The sequence below is a fragment of the Notothenia rossii genome (genome assembly GCF_949606895.1).
Source record: "Notothenia rossii genome assembly, chromosome: 2".
Taxonomy (NCBI): domain Eukaryota; kingdom Metazoa; phylum Chordata; class Actinopteri; order Perciformes; family Nototheniidae; genus Notothenia; species Notothenia rossii.
The window spans coordinates 16,743,062-16,765,955 of NC_136904.1; the positions used below are offsets into that span (position 1 = coordinate 16,743,062).

The 22,894-nt window shown below is 39.2% G+C and overlaps 1 protein-coding gene across 2 annotated transcripts; it reads right to left on the reverse strand.

The window, feature by feature from the left end:
- Positions 1 to 236: 236 nt before the first annotated feature.
- Positions 237 to 18,287, reverse strand: LOC307029824 (calretinin-like). 2 transcript variants are annotated; one of them, XM_079665910.1, is made up of 13 exons: positions 18,127 to 18,287; positions 17,822 to 17,901; positions 12,711 to 12,964; positions 7,152 to 7,228; positions 6,746 to 6,835; positions 6,388 to 6,468; positions 4,341 to 4,397; positions 3,487 to 3,564; positions 3,052 to 3,107; positions 2,905 to 2,944; positions 1,967 to 2,020; positions 919 to 990; positions 241 to 763 (listed from the first exon to the last, which is right to left on the reverse strand). In XM_079665910.1, exons 3-13 carry the CDS (start codon positions 12,802 to 12,804, stop codon positions 644 to 646), a joined length of 819 nt encoding a protein of 272 aa, XP_079522036.1. In that variant the 5' UTR covers positions 12,805 to 12,964; positions 17,822 to 17,901; positions 18,127 to 18,287; the 3' UTR covers positions 241 to 643. The 2 variants fall into 2 exon arrangements, with proteins under 2 accessions (XP_079522037.1, XP_079522036.1); XM_079665911.1 differs by lacking the exons at positions 12,711 to 12,964; positions 17,822 to 17,901 and having other exon boundaries at positions 237 to 763.
- Positions 18,288 to 22,894: the final 4,607 nt, after the last annotated feature.

The window sequence follows — 22,894 nt, forward strand, 5'->3', positions numbered from 1 at the left end:
CGGAGCTGTAATCTTCACCAGAACAACATGTCTTCGGAGTGGGGGGAAATTATTTCCTTTTGCACAGCGAATAAAAAATAAAAAAATCTTTCACAGTCGTGGCGGGGGCGCTAATGAAATGATCCCTCGGATAGCTGAAGTGTAACTTAACATTGTTTAGATGAGGGTATGTTTATTTAATGCAAATGAATAATTGGGACAAGAGATGTCATGTTATATTTATTCATTCTCTCAGTAGTATATTTGATAGAACAGTACAAGCCTCATTAAATAAGATTATATAATATAAATACAAATAAACCGATGCTACAGAAAATTCATTGGGAGAAGAACATATATATATATATAGATATATTATATTAATGTAAAAAAAATGCATAATAAAAACTGGAAGTCAAATAAATAAATACAGAAAATATTCCTTTAGTCATTCGCTATATTAATATGGAAATGCATCTTTTAAAAAAAAAAGGAAAACTGAAGAGGGGTATGAAGCTAAGGTAGCAGGCCAGCGGTACACTGTGTTCTCTCAGGAGCACTTTTGTTTTCACTCTAAGTGTTGAAGCGAGGTTAAGGGTCACACATGCACCAGGTTACATCAGGAGGTAGGAAGCAGGAGGCGATGGGGGAGGGGGGGGGGGGCTCACAGCGGGGAGTCCTGGCAGAGGAGGATCTCCAGCTCAGTGCGGTACAGCTTCCCTCCATCAGACAAGGCCATGATGCTCCTCTTGTAGTCCACGAGTCCTTTTGAAGGGTCCACGTCCTGACGGGAACAACGCGAACACAATCAGCGGGCACAGAGTGTACTTTGGATGGCACAGACATACAGTACAGTACATCTCGGGCAGCTGCTCCATCTCAACTCTATATTTGGCAAGTAACCTGAACTGACCAATCAATGAGATAACTATTCATTACCATTTTGTTCTTGTCACAAAGGTCCTTCAGCAGACCATCCAACTCCTGCTCGTCAATATACCCATTACCATCCTGGAGAAAGAGACCAAACAAGAGGTCTGAATTATACAGAGGAAATAAAAGTATTTTATGTAGAAGGAAGACTAACACCATGTTTCAATTCACGTTCTTCTGTACTATATTTAGCGTAGAAGTGAGGTCATAAAGGTGCAATTAAGTGCACTATGAGGCCCCGAATGGTGTATTCAAAACGGTCAAAATGTTGAGTGTAGGACGCCTTGATGTATAAAGAGAGCTGTCATTCATATGAATGTTGCTCAGTGGTGCATGAAGCCAAAATGGCTTGAGTGCAGATAAAGGAGGACCACAAACTGGTGGCCGAAGATGCTGCAAAGGTTTCTTCAGTGAAAATTGTACAATACAAAAGTAGGTTTTTAACAACTTAAGCTACTGTTGTCGCAAATATGCCCTTAGTATGTTTATTGTGTAATTCAGCAGTCTGCAATCATTTGGCTGTGCCAACAATAATGTGAATGTTTCCTAGCTAACATCAGCCATCGCTATTTTGGGTAAGTGTGCGCTTTGAGACAACATCACCCCGTCAAACTGTACTGACTGCGCAAGTAACAGTGTAGACAGTGTGCTAAAGTATAGTAATTGTGGAAAAGCAAATTGATCTACAGCAGTACTAGCAGCTAAATGCTAACAGATATAATGTTAACCTTTCATTTTAGTTAAGTATAATAGCATGCCAACATTTGCTAACTGGCACAACATTTAAAGTACTATATAGGCTGATGTCTTTAGTTTTGCTGGATAAAGTCCTGATGAAATGACCATTTTGATCTGATGGTGGTGCTAGAAAGATTCTCTGGCAAACAACAAAGTAATTACAATGAGTGCACCACGTGTTGGCAATCCATCCAATATTTTTTGAGACATCACTAAAAACCAGAAAAGATACCCTTTTACTCAGTTTTAAACCCACATGACTTATAAAGCCATGTTAGTGCAGTTGTTTTATGGTAATTGATTGTAAATATAGTACCTTATCATAGAAGGTGAAGAGGGAGTCGAATTCCTTAACTTTGAGCCTGATACCCTGTGTAGAGAGGGAGAGAGAGAGAGCGAGAGAGAGAGAGAGAGAGAGAGAGAAAAAGAGAGAGAGAGAGAGAGAGAGAGAGAGAGAGAGAGAGAGAGAGAGAGAGAGAGAGAGAGAGAGAGAGAGAGCATATACATTTGTTAGACAACTCCAGGGTATTTTCTAGAGAGCGGTAAAAGTCCCACCAGATCCAGAATTGATATTAATCCACGCAGATTGTGATAACTGGGACTAGAGTTAATCTTGATCAGACTAATCCTCCGTCAGAAAGGATTTGTTGATCTGCTCTTGCAAGCTCGTATGTAGGTTTGGGAACATACATGACAAAAACTTGTTGGAGATATATGTATATTTATAATGTTGAACTTTAAAGTATTATAATTCTATTACTGCTATTTGATCCCACACTAAAATGAGCAATTTCTATTTTACTGTAAAATGCAAAATCCCAAATATTGTTGTTTATTAATTCTAATATTGATTATATCGATAACAGAAAGGGGGTCACAAATAACAGTAGCCTGTCATGTTTTTAAGGAAGGTTACACTGTAATATGCTAAAGGACTTAACGCAAGTAAATACGCATCTGTGTCCATTCCGTGCTTGGATGACAAATAATCCCCCTGTAGTGAATCCAATAATCTGTTTTACTGAATCTCCATTGTTGTCGGTGATTTTGTGTCAATTGAGCGAAATCTTCTTCTTTTACAGAATATTTTTAGGACATTTTATAACTTTATTTTATAGTGGAGAGAGAGAAGAGCAGAGGGAAATACATGCAGAAAATGGTCTAATAAAACCAAGGAATAGCTGTTATATGAGTATGTACAACTTTGTGATGTGCACCCGATCCACCTCGCTATCGGGTCGCAGAATGTCTTACCTCAAACTTCAGCAGGAAATTCTCCTGGACTGGCAAGAGCCTGCAGAAAAAACACAATGAAGGTTTAATAACAATATCATCCTTTAGAGAGGTTGAACAACGTACATAAAGAATATAAAGAAAGATACAAAGTGGAGACACACTCACCTAGCCATCTCAGAAAGGCCGAGCTTACCATCACCGTTAAGATCAAACATCCTCAGCTGCACAGAAAGAAAATCATGAATAAGAGGAAGAAAACAGGAAGTCTTAAGACACCGACAGAAACACACAAAAACATTTGAATGGCCTATGCCTAATGCCTATTGTGAATAACAATAAATAGTCTGTTTCAGCCTCAATTTCTAAGTTTTCACTGTTGTTTCTTATATTATTTGTATTCATTTTCACAGTGTTATAGTATTTTTGATCCTGCAAATATATTATCTCTATTTGTATTGTATCTATTATTATTTTAATATTTTGTCCGTGGGGTTTTAATCTTGCTAAGTGAAGCGCTGTGTGCTGCGTGTTCCTAGAGTGAACAGTCTGATAAAACCATTGTTAAATGAACACAAATAGCTGATGCCTATTAAAACTCACAATTGTCTGTGTGTATTCGTTGAGCTTCTTGTCATCGTAGTTTCTGTTAGCCTTCTTCAGCAGGTCTGACAGGAAGCCCTGCATAGAGAAAAACCCTTGTAGTCAGTCACTCGATTAATTTCATGATTGGTTTACAGCAGTTATGGTGAAAATAAATGGTGTTAACATTTATGTGCAGAGGTCAGGATGTGAAAGCATGCAGAGTGTTCATTTTTGAAGCTTTGTGTGGTTTTGTTTTCCACATGAAAGTGATAATACGGAGACGGAGAGCATAATACACAACAGCAGGTTCAGAGTACTTCCATCAGTAGAGACATTAGCACCAATTATACTACTAGCGTGGCACAGAAGCAAATCCTCATCTACACCAAGGTCTGGTTTGTTTGCAGTAATCACTATATATAAATATGCACATGCCATAGGAGTACTTACATTGCTCTATTTTGTGTTGAAATTACACAACTCCAAACCTCTGTGTCCTAAGCTGTGGCTTTAGCTTGTAATTTACTCAATTGTTCACATAAGATATTAGCTATATTCAAAAGAAAAAACAGTTTGGGAAAAGAGGGAAGCCTGAAAGTCCGATATTGAAGTAATAAAAAATGATATCAATCAAACAAACACGAAAACATTGCACAAATAATATCTATATGGACAACACCATCAAGCAAGCATGAACTGTGGCAAAGAAAAGTCAATAGAATAAGTAGATCTGTAAACCCATCACAAGTATCTGGCCACAAGGATATACATCTTTTAGTTGTCCTCAAATCTGGCAATAAAGATAATAATATAGTGATTTTCACAATGAATTCTACATTAGCTTTCTTTCAGAGTTTGGCAAAGTGTTTTACCTTCAGCTCATTGGACTCAATGTATCCACTTCGGTCGGTGTCATACCTCCGCCAGGCCTATAGAAGAGGAGGGATGTTGTTACTGTAGCTTTCAGAAAACACGTTACTTTACCGCAATGACTAAAGAAAAACAAAAAGCACATTTTCTCCCTATATATATTATCTGATTTACAGAGAAAGAGACCGTCAAATAAAAGTGACAGAGGTAGGGGGGTGTCATCTGATATTGTGTAAATATAGAATTTGTCAAAGCCCTTATCAAAGATAGATACCTAAACCCCTCCAGCACTCACTGCCGTCCCCCTGCAGAAAGCTGTGCTCCATCCATAATGTATGTCCTGTCTGAGAATAGCTTTTTTACACACACACACACACACACACACACACACACACACACACACACACACACACACACACACACACACACACACACACACACACACACACACACACACACACACACACACACACACACACACACACACACACACACACACACACACACACACACACACACACACACACACACACACACACACACACACACACACACACACACACTTCTGAAACCCTCCTCAGCTCGCGTACACCAATTGTTCGTATGTGCGTGCTCTTTTTCAATCACAGTGGAGCAGATGTTCGATGCCTCACAGTTTTTCTCTCTTATTATTTCAACATATGGAACCGAAGAGGAGATTTAGAACAAATGTGCATTTGTTAACTTGCTGGCAAGATAGTGAATACCTGTTCAAAAGAAATGTGTTTAAAGGTTAGTTTTTCATTTTAGATTGATTAATATCTTTGTTCATGTTTGTGGCAATGAATTCAGTCCACTGATGTCCATTAAAGCCAGCTTTATGCTGTCAGATATCAACAACATCTTACACTGAACAAAAATATAAACGCAACACTTTTGTTTTTGCTCCCATTTTTCATGAGATGAACTCAAAGATCTAAAACATTTTCTATATACACAAAATAACCATTTCTCTCAAATATTGTTCACAAATCTGAAAAAATCTGTGATAGTGAGCACTTCTCCTTTGCCGAGATAATCCATCCCACCTCACAGGTGTGGCATATCAAGATGCTGATTAGACAGCATGATGTTGGTCCACTCCTCTTCAATGGCTGTGCGAAGTTGCTGGATATTGGCAGGAACTGGAACACGCTGTCGTATACGCCGATCCAGAGCATCCCAGACATGCTCAATGGGTGACATGTTAGGGTTAGGGTTAGGGTTAGGGTTTAACCCTAGGGTTTTCGGACCCCCCCCAGACCCCCCCAATAAAGCAAAACTGCACGTTTCAGAGTGGCCTTTTATTGTGGCCAGCCTAAGGCACACCTGTGCAATAATCATGCTGTCTAATCAGCATCTTGATATGCCACACCTGTGAGGTGGGATGGATTATCTCGGCAAAGGAGAAGTGCTCTCTATAACAGATTTTTTCAGATTTGTGAACAATATTTGAGAGAAATGGTTATTTTGTGTATATAGAAAATGTTTTAGATCTTTGAGTTCATCTCATGAAAAATGGGAGCAAAAACAAAAGTGTTGCATTTATATTTTTGTTCAGTGTAATTGCAGCTTAGTCTCCAGTACCATTTTTTTACTTTTTTTGTCTGCGTTTTAATTTTAGACACATCTTCGAGGCTGCAAGTTTAACAATGTACACCCTTACTAGACTCTTTTCACAAGAAACACGGATCCTGACTTGGCAGAGAAACTAAGGGAATGGCCAGGCAGCTGAATGTTTGTCCAACAGGGTGAGCTGCGATGGCGCTGCTGACTTGAGGCAGTTGTGGAGAGACTTCACCGCTCAGTTAAGTTTAGCAGTTGGTCAGTGAGCAAAGGTTTCCGGCAGAAACAGAGAGAGAAAGAAAGCTCATATAATAGTGGCCTATTGGGCTGTTTGTGTAAAAACAAAATCTGTTGCCTTCATCAAATTGACAGAGTGTGAGAGTGTTGCAGAGCAGATGTAAAATACAAAGATACCTAACAAGTACTGAGGCATAGTGAGGTAGATATGAATACATAGAAACTTACAGCCATGAACTCAGAGCTGGATCCCACAAACTCTCTGAAACAGAGCAGGAAGTTTTCCTCTGTGGGCAGAAGCTGAGCCAACTACAGAGTAAATAAAGAAACAAAATGATAATTATTTCAGTATTTTACATTTATGATTTAGATTTGTAAAGACAGGAGACATTTTCAAATGTAGACTTTACTAAAAAAAAGAAACCGTTTTTGAAATGTTTTATTCAATTCAATGGATCAACAGTGAAGATACAGAGACATGAAACAGAAGTTGGAGTCAAACCAGCGAAGTAGTGCACATACAGTTTGAGTCTCTATCATTCCACCTCTAGGACAACATAAGAAGCTAATTACTGATGTTTCTCACCTCTGACATCTCAATTCTCCCATCCTCGTTATGGTCAAATTTAGCCATGAACTCCTTCATCTTTTCTTTGAACCCAGCATTTGTAGGATCCTGCAACCACATAAAACCATAGATCAGAGGGACTTGCAATCGATATTTATTTAAAAATTAAAAAAAGACACTACCCAAACTAACCCTGTGCCCAAGAAATAGACTTACATAAGGAATGTTTTTTAATTTCCCTCAGGTAACAATTCCCGTCATCATAATGAAGAATTGTTGTGAATCAAAGTCTATGAATCTTAAATACACACAGTATGCCATGTGTTTTGAAAAATCAAATAAGAAAATGGTCTTATATGTGCATTTGTGCCTGCTACACGAGTCCCTAAATGTAGCTCTGTAGGTTCCGAAACATCACACTCACCACGCCGGCTCCTCGCCTCGCAGTCTCCAGCTCTTTGAAGAAGTTCTCCAGCTCCTTGCCTTCGATGAAGCCGTTTCCTGCAGAGCATCAGAGGAACTCAATTAGTTTGGCATAAACGATGCTATAAAGCTTTTAAGTCGCCTGAAGCTTTGTTGACTGTTCAAAAGTTTGATTAAAGACTTTGGAAGGGGATGAAAGATTAAAAGTCAATGGGGGTCATTTTGAAACAGTCACCAAACCTCCAGTGCTTGTCCCGTTTCAAGTTGGATCCAAATAAGCAGCAAACTGATTAAACTCTATTTTCTTAGAGTATTTTGGTTTAGTATTTTGGTTGGTTTAGTCAATCTGATTGTCGATATTCATTTCTGGAGTGAAGCACAAGCTTTACAAACCTGGGAAATAAGATTATCACTTGTTATATCATCTCTACACAACTTCAAACTTGTAATAGGAAACTCACTTTAATGAACTGAAAGCATGCCACACAAAAACAAGCTTTGGTCTAGAGAATATTCTCTTGTCACTCTCATATACTTAGCGCCAAATTGGCATTTCTTGAGAGGAGACTCAGTGATGTGCTGCTGCAGGGAAGAAAACAACCCACAAGAGTCCATTATAGCTGCAGTCTAAGCAGTCTAATGAGTTTCCCTGCCTAAGAGGGTGAAGTGTCCAGTCAGATTGATGCTTATTGGGGCATTCTCTCCCTCTGTTTGGATTCGTGCGTCTTAATGATTTTAATACAGTAATTTACTCCATTGGTTTCCCTGTGAGGCTAACATTCAGCGCTCTCTTTTTAATCAGAAGAATGAGACCCATCTGTCTACAATACCAGAAGGGGTTAGGGGCTTTTAATCTTACAAAAAGAAACGTTTATAAAATTGTTATTTCAATTTTGGAAAAAAACACAGATCTACAGAATAAAATGCAGAGATTCTCCCTGCCCCCTCTTCATCTCTTAATCTCTGATCCTCTCATCTGCTCTTCTTTCGGATTCTCCCTCACCTCCCTCCCCCCGTCCTCTCGTCTGCGTGCCCTGATTCATTTGCAAACGGTATCTGATAGGTGCTCCATGTCACCATCTGTGCTTCAGTTGAGCTGCTGATTTGGATATAAACAAATCACTATAGGGACACATAGCTTGGGGTCTGGAGAGAAAGCAAGCCAACGTGACATAAGTTAAACTCAGTTTATCTGATGCTATTGCAGCATCTATGCTTACCTCTTTGGGGGACACCATTGTTATTTTAAAGAACAGTGGTCGCATAAACCATGTCTCTAACTGCATTTAGCTTTTCACAGGACACAACCTGACACAGCTGCATTACTGACAAGATATTATTATATTCAGCTGCGTTGACATTCAAACTTGACCATTGGAATTATAACTAGTTAACATCACGTCATTCAAAGTTTGTATTTAAAGATTCCATAAAGGTTTCCCTTAAACACTGTGTTCATGAAAATTGAAGGCGGAAAACAAAACATATGAACTTTCTTCATTGTAAATGTTATATTGATCAACATGCTAACATGGATTTTAAGCAGCTACAGTAACATCTAAATTCAGCATGTTGGCTGATCAGTATAAACAGAAAATGACCGCCGAGGCTCATGTGATTGTCATTAGTTCTGCAGGTATTTCGGCATAAGACAGAGAATTGGACACATTTGAATTGTAACCTGTTTGTGGCGCTACAATAAAAGTCAGAGGATCACCAAAATAGTTTACAATGCATACTGACATGATGATAAATCATTGCAATCCATCCAGTGACAGAAGATATATTCCACTCACAACCCCACATTTGAACCTCAAGGTGGCGCTAGGTAAAAGTCTGCATCAACAAAGTCCGTGGTGTTTACATCTTTTGATAATGACAACAAAGTGTATTGCCAGTCCAGAAGTTGTTGATACATTTCAGTCTGGATCAAAGTAGTAGAACAACTGACAGACATTGCCATCTGATAGAAGTATTGAATCTTCACTATTTATCTTACTTTTATAAAATACATTTAGAAATGTGTCCACACACTTCCATAGGAATAATGTTAATCTACCTTGTGATTAGTGACTCAGCCACACTCAGCGTTACCCAAAGTAGTAATTATTTCCCTGAGTGCTGAATACATAATGCTCGCTGGCCCCTTACAGCTGTGGGGCTGCAGAGCGTGGTTTATTCAAATCACGTGTGACAAAAAACATCAAGTGGACAAAGCGCATTCAAAAAAATACATACCTTATCGTGCATGACAAGGTCAACAGAGATATCCTAGATTTTCTAACCTGACTACATTTTAATTGAATACATTAAAGGTAGAATCGTTAAATACAGGACAGTGTCTCATAAAGTATGAGAGGGATAAATCATGTGACTTGTCATAAAAGCATACATGAGTAAATGTGTTCAGTTCATTGGGGCTCACTGCCAGGCTTTAGCTCTACAAATCACAGCTGCCACATGGAGGGCACCACCGCACACTGCTCACTGAGCAGATGCAGCCTTTTACTTCCCAAAAAACATTTTCAAACACTAATCTGCTGCTAAAGGCTCAATAGCACCTCCAAAATAATCCAGTTGCTTAACTCATCATGATTGAAATCAACAAAGAGGATCACGCAACAACACCTTTTATCTCGCTAAAAGTATGGATAAAAATCACTTCACAAATCCTTGTTACTGGCTAATGTCCTCAGTTGTTTATTTGATTGTTGTCCTCGTTTTCCCTGCAGCCAGTAGGAGCTGTGCTCGATTCGGTCACTGCTGTGCTGCAGATGTTGTCAAGCTAAAACAACTCACAGCATGATGCTCTTCAGTCTTCACCAACATGTCCCCAGAAACAGATTGTTCTACAGCGAATAAAAGGAGATTTTGTGTGGACTTGGAGTACGACCCTTCCTGCTCAGGCTGGTGATTGTTAAGAATTAAAATGGTTAAAATTAGTTAAGTGATACTGATATATCAATAGAGTTCATTTGACCTTCCACTCACACGATACCATCATGGGAGTGGAAGCATTCAGTTGTGTAAAATGACACCACCACTCCTCTGAAATATTTGTACTACTTAACATTTTGAGAGGCTTTCAAATTATGTAAATTGTTTTAAATACCTGTACAAAACTATACATTGAAGTACAATTGCCAACTCCATGAAATACAGTGTTCACCACACCTCCAATCACACATTGCATTAAAGTGCAGAACGGCAAATGAAACTTGTTTAAGGGTTATTTGGTCGATAGACATTTCAGCCCTTTCTCTTGTTATGTGATACAAACCACCATTCCCATATTTCAATATTACCAGGAAAAGGCAATGATTTGAAACATGTTGTCAAACAAAGGTTTTTTTTTATCCTCTTCATACCAGAGGGAACATAGTAAGCTATATTTTTCTTCCCTCTTGTCACCATGAGTCCAATGCAGCAGAGCAGTTAACCCTGAACTTCTCCAGTGGAGCAGCTTGAAGATGATGGCTTAAAGAATTGGCAGTTGCAAAAGTCAGCGAATCTCTTGATTAACTAGGGTTAGGGTTAACACCAACGATCTGCTTTTTCTTCTCCTACTTGAACAGTCAATATGTCTTCAAGTCTGATGACAATCATCTTTCGTGATCTACGCAATATATTTCTCAGGTTACATTTTACCCAGCAGATGCCTGGGACAAGACTTTATCATGCTACGATAGTGATCGGCTACGGTCCACCAACGGTGTTGCCTAAAAATAAATTAACAAAACTAACAACAAAATAGGTAATCTCCTCCCAAAATGGCCTATATAACTATTTTCTGATCTGGCGCCCCCTATCGGTAACATGATTAGTTTTTTCAATGCCTTTCAAAACCAAGGCAACTGGCAACACTTGTCTCCACTATTGTCAGGGTTAAGGTGTATATGCAACAAAACAAAAAAAATATTCATTTTATGAATCAGGATGCTTTGTGAGATTAATGTGAATAAACAATTGTTTTGTGAAAATATTAGGATAGGGTTTAAAAGGGTTTAACAATGAGGTCAATGGTCAGATAAGATATAATCCTTCAATATGAAACATGAAAATCACTTAAGTTGGAGTGGCTCTTATTGAAACAGAGACAAAGCTCTTCTGCAGTTTGGCTAAAGGGAAATTTGCCAATAATGACATGAGACCCGAGAAAATGTCGGCAATCATTTGTTTAAGATGTGTACTTAACTACTGAACTTAAGCACAATTTTGAAATGCTTTTCCTTTTACTGAGCATTTCCATTTTTACCCCACTATATTGTAAACTAAATTAAATTGACTGCTAAAGGTACATCAAGGGGATTATTGCTTGACATACGATCAGTTTATAAAATGTGATGCATAATGTAGCTATCAGGTCTGCAACAGATCATTTTGTCAATATTTATACATACTCCGGTGAATTCCTTTCAATTAATCAATTAACATTTTGTTCCATTTTCATTTAACTAAAAAAGAGGAAAAAAGTCTTCTTCTCTAAAACCGGGATACATTTTATGAATTATTTGATCAACAACTGATTAATCAACCTTTACATTTCAGCTGTTGTTGTTGAAATGGACATCATACAAATGGGTTAAACTCTATCTCTACCAACGTAAAGTATTAGTGTAATTGTAAATGATCTGAATGCCGCCCCCCCCCCCACACACACACACAGTTCATCCCCATTAAACTCTCAGATTCAGAAGCTCCTCCCATCAAAACCCCCCTTCATCCTCTCATCTCTCCAACCTCTTCACTCTCTCACTATATCCTCCCTTCTTCTGCATTATTTTATCCCTCCCCCATCTCTCCTTCACCCTCTCACTCTCCTTCTCTTTCAGCTTTCAGCTCCCTCCCCCCTCTCCCCCTCCTCCCTCCTCCCCTCAATAACTTAACTCTGTCTTATTTCATATCTAATCAGAGTCTTAAAACAACGATAGAAGCCCATTTCAAATCACAGAAAATAAAACAATTCACATCATAAATCACATATATACAATCATTTAAACTTGTAAATACCATTTCCAATTAGGCGCACCAAGTATTTTCTAAATCGTTCATTTCCAAAAGAAACTGAAATAAAATGACTCTGTATTCATTTGTAATAGGCAGTGATGCTATTACTATTATATTTTAAAAGAAGATAAAATAACACAGCATAAGAAATAAACTCATAAAAGCAACACCTTCGACATTTTTTATTAAAAAGTCAGTTCAAATAAAACTCCGTCTTCATATTTAGCATCTGATTGATCTCTTCAATTGAATTGAATCTTTTTGTCCATTTAATTTAACAAAAAAAGGGGGGGAAAGGTCGATACAATTTATTCTTACGGATTTAAACCCGAGAGATATTTTAAACATTAGTTGATCAACAACTGATTAATCAACCAATAATTTCATTACAATAGTTAAATCTCCATTTCTACCAACCACAACTAATTGTTACGGATCTGAATGCCCATTACAAATAACACTCCCCCTCCACAGTTATATATTTAGCGTCTATTAAATACTGATTGATCTCTCAATTACTGCCACATTCATCAGACTTGAGACGCGCACTGACCGTCTGCGTCAAAGTGTTTCCAGATGTCGATAAACTGCGCGGCTGTGATCTCCGCCAGGTGCAGGTGGGGGGGCTGCTGGGCTTGAGTTGCCATCACTGCTGTTTCTCCGTGCTTGTAGTCGAGAGTGATAGTTGGAAGTAAACTTTTCCCCGGTAGAGCTCCTCGGTACTGTGGGCAGCTCCTCCTCAGCTGAGGCTTTTAAACCCCCCGCGGTGCGTGCGCTCCTGCTGCCCGCCACAAGGGGGCGTGTGCACTGTGCAGAGAGACCAATTACAGGAGGAGGAAGAGGAGGAAGACGAGGACAGGCTCTCCTGGGCTTTGCATTTTTGTTACCATTAACTGCTGTCCATGCAGCTGGTTTGATAGCAGGATCATTATACATCATCCAGTCCTGCTGCCCCCAGAGGAGACAATCACATCAAACAATTTAAATCCTACAGCGGCGCCCTGCTGGCTCCAGTTGATCTTGTCGGATCTGTATCATCCCTGTCTCTTCCAAGCTCTCTGCGCTGTCAATTATCACATAAAGCCTGCATAGATCAAGCGTCCCATCCCAGGGGGCACTTCACCTCTGGAGAGATCACAACTATGTGCATCATGCTCCAGTGAGGGCCACATTTTCTTCTTCCTTCACTCTCTGCTGAGTTTTGATTTCACCTATCAGATGTCACAGATGAGACCCTCCCTCCTTTCTTAGCTTTTACTCTCATCTCCTCCCTCCCTCAACCTTTCACACCCCCTTCATCACTCATCCTGGACTGCGTAGGTTGGAGGGCCACTCAGCATCCTCGGCCAATCGAACTCATACTTGGTGTGGCTACTAAATCACCAACACGCCTTTTGTTCTTTTTAGAGGATGAGCCTATCTTTTTCCCATCTTCTCCTCCTACTTTGGTGCATCTCCTTTCTCAGGGTTTGTTCCCCACAAGCTGGTGTGAAGGATGGGTGCTGTGGTGGGGGAGGGGATCACATGTAGAGGATGCAGAAGAAGAAGAAGAAGATACTTTATCTCTTCTCTGCAGAGCTGCTGATCAGAGAGAAATAGGAGAAACTAAACAGAGGGGGAGAAAGCAGATAACTGTGTGTGTGTGTTTGTAGGATAAGTGCACACATGTACAACTATGTGTGTGTGGGAAAAAGAGAGGAAGGAAGGGAGGTGAAGAAGAGTGTGGGAATCTATTTATAGGGATTTCCATCGTAAAGCCTTAACTGTATGAATTATAATTAGATCATTTATAGGTCTGTTTATAGAGCTCTAAGCGCTCTCTGCTTAAAGTGTCGGTGGTGAAGTGATGGGATGAGTAATGGATAGGTGTGGGTTGAGAGAATGACAATGATGGAGGGACAAATATGTTAATGGACCTCCGATCAACTTTCAATTGGAAAAGTGTCATGTGGACATACACGCTCATCTACTTACGTATGGCAAATACACTTTACTGTATGCACACATACACAATATTAAATAAATGCAAATTGATGTAGATCTGGCTTTGCTTGCATGCATTCCATGAATAGCAGATTATGGATAATTATGCAATCCTGTTAATGCTGTATTAAATATCTAATGTGAAATGTGCTAAAATGGGCTTAATGTGGATAATTATCATCGAAAGTGAAAGCAGGATGAGGAAAAATATACAGACAGCAGGTGTTTAAGAGGCTTTTAGTTCACATTGATTTAATTTTCTGAAATGCAACAACAATGTAGAGTCTTTGGAGTTATGCAGAATTATGCAGGCTCAAGCGCACAAATCCTGCTTTCGTTGATGCATAGAAAACCATGATTATTATAAAAAGAATATAAATATAACCTATACGTTCAACGTGCAGACTGTGTTTAATTAAAATAAATTCTCCTTTGAATAAAGACAGCATCTAAGTTGCTGCAGGTTGAAACTGAGGGCTAATGGTTTCCGTTATGGATGATTATTACCTCCAGTGTGAGCTGCTGTTTCACCACATCTGTCCTGCTTGAATCAATGAAAGCCATTTGTCCAACACCTCTCTCTCATTGTGTAACTGTAAGCAAAACGTTATTTAAACAAATAGATTTTCCCTGTGTGAGGTTTAAGGTTATAGTTAGATATCCATGGTACCCATTTGTAATGACGCAAAAAGATGTGTCTTTTCAGTGTGTCTAAAAAGTAAGACGGTTTTTTCACAAAGTCTCCGAGGACGAGCTTCCCATTTCCTCTTCCTACAGACACTGACCTTAATCCTAAGTAACCTTTTTGAAAAACTCAACACCAATTGTAACCTTTTGAGAAGTAACAGTAAGGCAAAACATTGTCAAAGGTTTGGTTTCATTTAGTTTGTTCCTTTGTGAGGTTCATTGGTTTAGACGTTTGAAAAATGTAGAGGCCAAAACATTTCATTAAACATTAGTGTCTTATAAATAATACAGATGCAGCTGTACAACTGCCTCCCTCGCAAGCACTGATGAAACTAAACTTCACAAAGTGAGAAATCTTATCTCATTACACGATCTTTCAAACTACTGGTGTGTGTGTGTGTGTGTGTGTGTGTGTGTGTGTGTGTGTACAAGTTACCTCTAGCATTCCGTCATGGTTGAATCTCACAATGCCTTTTCCTGATATCTGATCAGAAGCAGCATGCAATGCAAAGAGATGACCCACCTAGCAAATTAAATACACTTGACACGGTACGGATAGAGCAAATGTGAAATATTTTTTTTTAATTTTCTAAAGAGTATTCCTTGTTGCCTCCTAATAATAATTTCTCCTTCTCAAAATATGGACTCTGTTAGCTTTATGACACCTTCACATTTGAAGGGACCATTTACCATTACAATACGTTTATTAAATCAGATGACTTCATGTACATCCCAGCAAACTCTTACCTTATTTAATTATAAAATATCCTGTTAATTTAGGATGATGCAGGGCTGTTGGAGCTGGGACTAATGGGAGCCATCACCATGATGGTGTATTCCTATAAACAAACTGTGCTTCAGTATTAATATAACCATATTATTAAGAAACCACAAACACTGCGTATTTCCCAAAACATAAATATGTAAAAAACACATACACAAAATGCATGAGATCACATTTTGAATTATGTAAGCCAAACATGTTTTCTGTCTATTCTGACCTACAATCCTTTGACACACATTTTGCAGTAGTGTTTCCCAATTGTATGCATACTGCATTCAGACATACTGATTTCCTAGATCCACCCTTTTGTCCTCTTGTGCTACTGCTGGTTGCAAACTATCAAGATGGCCACGGCCAAGATGAAGGACTAAAGAATTCAAACAGCAGTACACAAACCAACAGCCTCTAGGTGACTACATCCTCTTGTGTGATCAGGAACCATACCACGTCCCTGTACATACTGTACAAGAACAGCAGCATATTCATCTCAGCAAACATCATTCTTATGAACGGTCAGGAGGCTCTCCATCCCAGCCTCAGTGAATAACAGTGCAGCATGTGGCTGTTGGTCTCCCCATCTGTCATCATTACTGGTAGATCCACAGCCACTCAGCACAGGCACATTAAACGGATAGTTTGGATGTTTTGAAGTGGGGTTGGATGAGTTACTTATCCACAATCAGTGTATCAGCTACAGTAGATGGTGGAAGGCACGGCCCCAGTTTGGAGAATCCTGCTCTGGAGCATTATCAATGTACTGATGTGTGTATGGGCAGCCGCAAAAGCCACCTACAAACATTAATATCAGATCAAGTGTGCGCTTTATTTAAAATATATTTTAGGTGATTCAAGCTGCCCCCGTCCACAGCAGTCCATTGTTTAGCTCTCTTGCTGTAACCATCCGTTTCTAAAAACTGGTGCTTTGTCGAACGTCATCTACTGTAGGTTATACACACTTAGTATGAACACTACCCCACTTGAAACAAAATAACCTGTTCCTTTAAAGTATTCTATAATGGACAGGAGGACATCTCCAAACCGAACCTCATGCTTCTTCACTACAAAATATTCATCCAGTATCAGATATCTTAAATGATAACTTACCAAAGGCCTTATATCTGATGTGAGGCCACTGAGACAACAAATGCCTAAAACTGCAGAGGGACAATAATACCAAATGTGCATAGTGTTGGTAGGAATGAATATCACAATGTGATATTATTTGTGTGGAAGTGTGCATTTAGATTAGATTAGGTTTCCTGGATTGGAATGCCAGGGACATTTTCTCTGGCGTTAATACGGTTGAGCAGAAGTCAGAGTGGGAGTGTAGGATTTGTGTAAATTAGAGTGACAGTGTGCCTCATTGCGGTAATCAGCCATTTTTATCAGCTGCACAACGTGGACTGGGTAACCATAGGCTGATCCGAGAGTTGCCAAAGGCTGGAAACAGATAACGCAGAGTCCAATTTTCAGTCTATTTGGCAGATGCGTTGTGATTATTTCCATGCAGATAAACACCTCACAATGAGAAAAACTGCATCATCATTTACTGCATGCCATTTTTACAGGCAACACATATGTAGAAAATCTGTGAGTAAACAATGCCATCACACTGAGGCAGGCGTTAAGCTCGGTAGATAGCTTTTAATGATAAAATTGTATTTTTAAGTTGTTGCGCTGTATATGAGAATGGCTCCCTCTGTATGCATGCAGGACAATATGTTCTCCCTCCCGGGGAACAATTAAGATACTGGACCTCCCGAGAGAAGACTCTCAAAAACAACCACACGACAACTAATAATGTCACCGGAGACAAGAGGTGATTTGTCCTCATGATGCAACCATGAGCGTTGCAGTAAGGCTGTGAGATAACAACTATGGATCCATGACAAAAATGCATAGTCAGAAAATTATTTAAAGTCGGCCAGATAACATACAGGTTGAGAGCAAAACATTTGTGGTTTTCGACCAGATCTTTAACAGTAGTTCTAACAGTTCAGAATTAAGGTAAGTGTAAAGGCCCTCCCCAATTCTTATTAAATACGAGGCCAAAGAAACTAGCTGGTTAGTTTAGCATAAAGACTTGGGGAAACTGCTAGAATTTTGAAAAGCGTTTAAACACAATTCCCAAAAATGTTGAAATAATCCTTACAAAACTTTGAAAGACACAAATTACATCATGTTAAAATAAAAATATATACCGCACTCACTCGCTCTTCATCGCAGCTAACAGTGAGGGTGACTAGACCCCCCCAATGACGGGCACTCAGCTCCACTAAAAAGAAGGAAACTGAAACAATGTAATACAAAAATAGGAAAACATCCCTGTTGGCTTAATTAATATTTAAAACAACATTTAAGGGGCAAAATACAAAGCAAGACAAAAGCTCAAACAAAACAGGATAAGGCAAAATAAGAAAAACTAGAATCACAAAACGAAATGCAAAACAAGAATACACAAAACAGCGCCAGGTGAAAAACATGTGGGCTATAATGTAGGTTCGAAATGGCTCACCATGCGGCATACAAACAATGTGTTCTGGCCCTACTCACTACAAGAGTGAGGTTGACAAACTACTGGTGTGCAGGACACTGGGAAGCAGCAAGTCATAGCATAATCTGAGGAAACCAAGTTATCCATGTATTAAACGAGACTGCCTGTACCACCGACCATGACACAAAGAGTCAAAGGTAAGTACAAAGGCCAACAGGTGCATTTTATAAGCAGCCTAATTAGGGGAGTGGTTGGGGGAGGAGTCAGGCCTTGAGCTGCATTCAAGAGCACTGCACTCGTTTTGAGAGCATTACCCACTACATAGGTGGTTAGGCAGGTAGGTAGATACATAAGTAAATAATTAATGAGGTAAGTAAGTCAGTAAGGATGAAAAGTATTTATATAGCGTTTTTTACAGACATAAGTCACATACATGCATGACAAGGGCATTTACACCTACAGAAGAAAGATATACATTTTTTAATTGTAAAATTTGAAACATAACACACTGTTGGAAAATACAATTAATAAATACAAAATTCAGACATGATGCACATATCCAACCCCTAAGCCTGACCAAACAGGTGTGTCTTTAGTTGCTTATCAGAGTCCACAGAATCGGCGTGGGATGCAGGCAGAACATACCATAGTTTTGGTGCTCCAGCCTCTAAACCTCAATCATACGGCGTCTTCAGGCCAGTGTGCAGGACAATAAATCAAATGTGTTTGATCTAAGAGGGCGAGCTGATGAGTAAGGGTGAAGAGGTTCGGCCACATGTGGAGGAGTTTGTAGATCTCGGGACAAACAGACGTCTTTGGTCCGGGGATATCTGACAGTGTGTGTTATTTAAGATCTGCCAGGGTGTCATAAAGCAAATATACGCAGTAAAGTCTCATGACCACCTGCCCCTCTGACCTGCACCCACCACCCTTCATCATCAGTGTTTTCTGGTTGGAGAAGAATGAACCTGTGCAGCCCAACATGGATCACACACACAGAGGGAAAGCACAGGAGCTCAGCGCTGTGATAATTCACAGTGTGTTGACAGGCCTCCATAAACAAATGCACTGAAGCGCAACCAGCCCTCCCACGTGCACACATAGGAGTGCAGTATACATACCTGAGCAGACATACCCTCAGATGGGTGTGTAGTGTTGATGTGTGTGTATGTGAACATATTAAATGCCAACAAGTTGTCCCTTAGGCCTGATTTGTGCCCTCTGCCCCACCTCTGTCTAGGCAATCCCTTTTATAAAGTCAATTCAATCCAGCGAAGGGGACAGAGGTCTATCGATGTGCCTCCAGGCACAGGGAGAGAGGCTCCCATGTATAGTAAACAACGCTGGCGAAGAGCTTTAACCATTAGCCATTGATTGCTAAAACACACTGTGGGAAGAAAGCATAAACCAGCCTCTGCTAGTGTTGAACTAATTATTCTAATTAATCTAAAAACCATTACGGGGCCATATGGGACATAATCTAGCTGTCACACAGTAGGAAAACATGCGTGACCCAACACATAGTCCGCAGATTCACACTCTGTTTTATTGGCAGCTGCACATTTAAAGCTGTGGCTCTATCGGGTTTTTATTTTTGAACATAATATGACACAGTGAGATCAAAGGGCAAGCTGTTGGCTCTGAATGGAGGCCAGGCGGGTTTTAGCCACACCAGATTACCATTTCTGATTTTACAAATAAATATGTCGACTCACACGCACTGTCAGCAGAATGTTGATCTGTGGTGTCTCAGATCTCAAAGGACTCTTTGCTTCTTTGTGAAACCATCCATACCTTCATTTATATGTTTAATATTCACAAGAACACGTGTCAGATCCGGTCCTCTGCCAAGCTTCTTGTTTAAAGTTTCAAAGTTATTTCCTATTCTATTTTAGTCTCTCTTTTCACTTCCTGTTCTCATGTGTTTCTCACCTTTGTGAATACCTTGTCTGATTGTACCTGCACCTCATTATCCTTCCTCTCTTGTGACTTTATTCTGTGTGCTCCCGTCTGTCTTCGCTGCTTCAGCGTTCCAGACACAGTAAGCCAAGTTATTTGAACATCCTGTTTTGTCTTAGACTATAATCCTGCTCCTGAAACATTTGCTTGATTTTTCCGACAGTCACCTGTGTACCAAACTTTGTTTTTGTGAGTAAAAACTTGTATACTTCTTTTTTTAATCCTCGTCCTGCTGGTTGCCAGTGCTGCATGATAATGTGTTTACAAATGTGTGAATTAACTCTATCATAGTAGCAAAAGACAAAGTAATGCATTTATTTATTTTCAATTTGAAATATCTTTCCAATGTCCTATCCAATAACTCGAAACAAATCAACCTCAAATGAAATCACTTTGAGTCATGTATTACCGTTGTCTCACGGATATCATTTATTTTCAACAGTATGTTCACCTTTCAATACAAGATGCAGGGCTCCAGATCACTCAGAGCCTTCATTACTGGACCTATGATTGTTAAATGATCAATCATCAAGACCTCATGTTGTAGTTGGCTGCAGTTGATGTACGGTAAATGGTAAGTCTCTAATGTCGCCATTGAGTGTGTCTGTGAGTGTTTCACAATTGATTTAGTGGTGGTTATTTATTGAATATGTGGTATGGTATTTCTTAGTGAAATAATTTTAATTTGTGTGGTCTTGAGATTTAAAGTTAGAACTTAAAGGAGACAAATGTTTCAGTCCATACTCATATTTTGCTGTCTGTCCAAAGATACCTCGAATCAATCAATTAAGAGACTTTCTCTTTAAGCCCCCCTCCTGAAAAAAAACGGTTAGTTCTGATTGGTCAGTGTTTCTGGCTCTTTCACATATGCTTTCTGGGCGTCTCTGCACCATCATTGCAGCCGGGCGGCAACAGGACTGTAGTGGCACTTTATTTTATTTTTATGGCTTGCTGTGAAGGCACAAATTCTGAATACCAGCTGTGACTTCTCTCTGTATATTGAGCATTTTGTTACTAACACTTTATATTTAAAAATAGATAACAATATTTTCTTCTTTCAATATGGGACCTTTAAATGTGAGCAAAAGTCTCTCAATTATTGTATTTTAGATTAACATTGACAAGAACAATGAAAGGTTTAAACACATGTATGTTTTACATTTACAAATGTATAAAACCATTAGCTTTGCAACTTGTCACTTATAATGTAAGCAACTGTTTGCATGAGTTAAATGATTTGTACTGATGTAGTGGCATTGTGGAATAAATGTGCTAATTTGGGACATTTAGGTCCAAAACATGCTATATGGAAATATAAATGCATAGAAACAAGACATGAAATTCATCAAAAAGTTAAAATATCCAATAAAAAAACTATAGTCCCCATTTACATTTAGTGTTCATACCTTTTTTTTTTAGCTCAAGGCTGCTCCATAAATAGGACAAGGTTTTGTTTCATGACCTGCATTCGTGCTGGATCCTCTGCGCACAGATGATTGTCTGAAGAGAAGCAGGAGCACGAGAGAAGAGAATTAAACTGATTAGCATTTTAAGAAGACCAACCCAAAGACCATTCTGCTTTGACAATAAATCTTAGACCATCCAACATGATTTACATAGTCAATCCATAAAACCAGCCATTAGAACAGGAACTAAAGTGCAATATTTCCAAGAAACTACAACGATTGACACTCCAATTCTGGCCGGGTGTCAGAGGTTAATTGGTTGTTGTTGTTTATGAGTGGAAAACACCTGTCACAATGAAAGATTTGTGACCCCAAATCGCTGTTTTCTCCTTAGACGAGTTTTTAATTTGCCCCTACAGACTCTTAAGCTGTATCTACAACCTCACACACTCAAACCAAACACTACTCCAAATCGAAAGTTGGATTTATTCATTCCCCCATCCAACAGATTTTCTTACTGCATATTCTCTTTCAGTAAGGTCTCGAGGATTGTTATAAGAATATACATATTTATCACTTCAAACATTATCAGCAGGAGTCGGGTTTATAAGCAGTGTTTTATCTTATTTGATTTGAAGGCAACCCCATCAACGTCTGGTTGGATTACAACTTCACACTTTTCTATTTATGGTTCTTTAGTTCATTCATATATTCTCCTCCAATACTGCTGAGCTTAATCACAACCAGTCTGCAGACCTCGGAAGGCTTTTCTTTGGGCAGTACATTTTTAAAAGCCTCCTCAGACATGAAAATAGTTTCACCAGCGACTCTAGGGCTGTTAACACAAATACAATGTTTATTCATGTGTGTTCATATCCCTGTTTATGATGTCAAAGTATTGTTTGTGTATGTTGGGCCAGATGTGATGTGCCCCATATCTATTTTTCCAATTCAGAGAGTAATTTGTCTTCGCTCAGTTTTTAAATGATCCTTCTTTCGTCTGTGAGAGGGACAAAGTAGGTTTGTTTTCAGACAACAGCTGCAGGAGGAAAGAGAGCGACTCCTTTGCATCGCTGCAGCGTCGCTGTGACAGAGAGCAGATGTTCCCTGTGATGTTTAGTGGTGTGTCTATTTCTACTCCCATACTCGTCTAGTTTGAGCTGAAACATTACTGTCATCCCCAACATTCATCCTGCATATAAAGACGCACTCTAGTGTCGCAGAATCAGTCCTTAAAAGCTCTATAGGTACTTCACTTTTTACCGTCATTTTCTGTTATGATACTATGATCAAAATAACTACAGAAAATATGCATAAACTGGGTCATTGTATGTGTTCAAATTGCATAATGCACTATGATCAGCATTGACTGCTTCCTGCACACTAGATTAATGATAAAGTATGTCATTACCAGAAGACCGTTC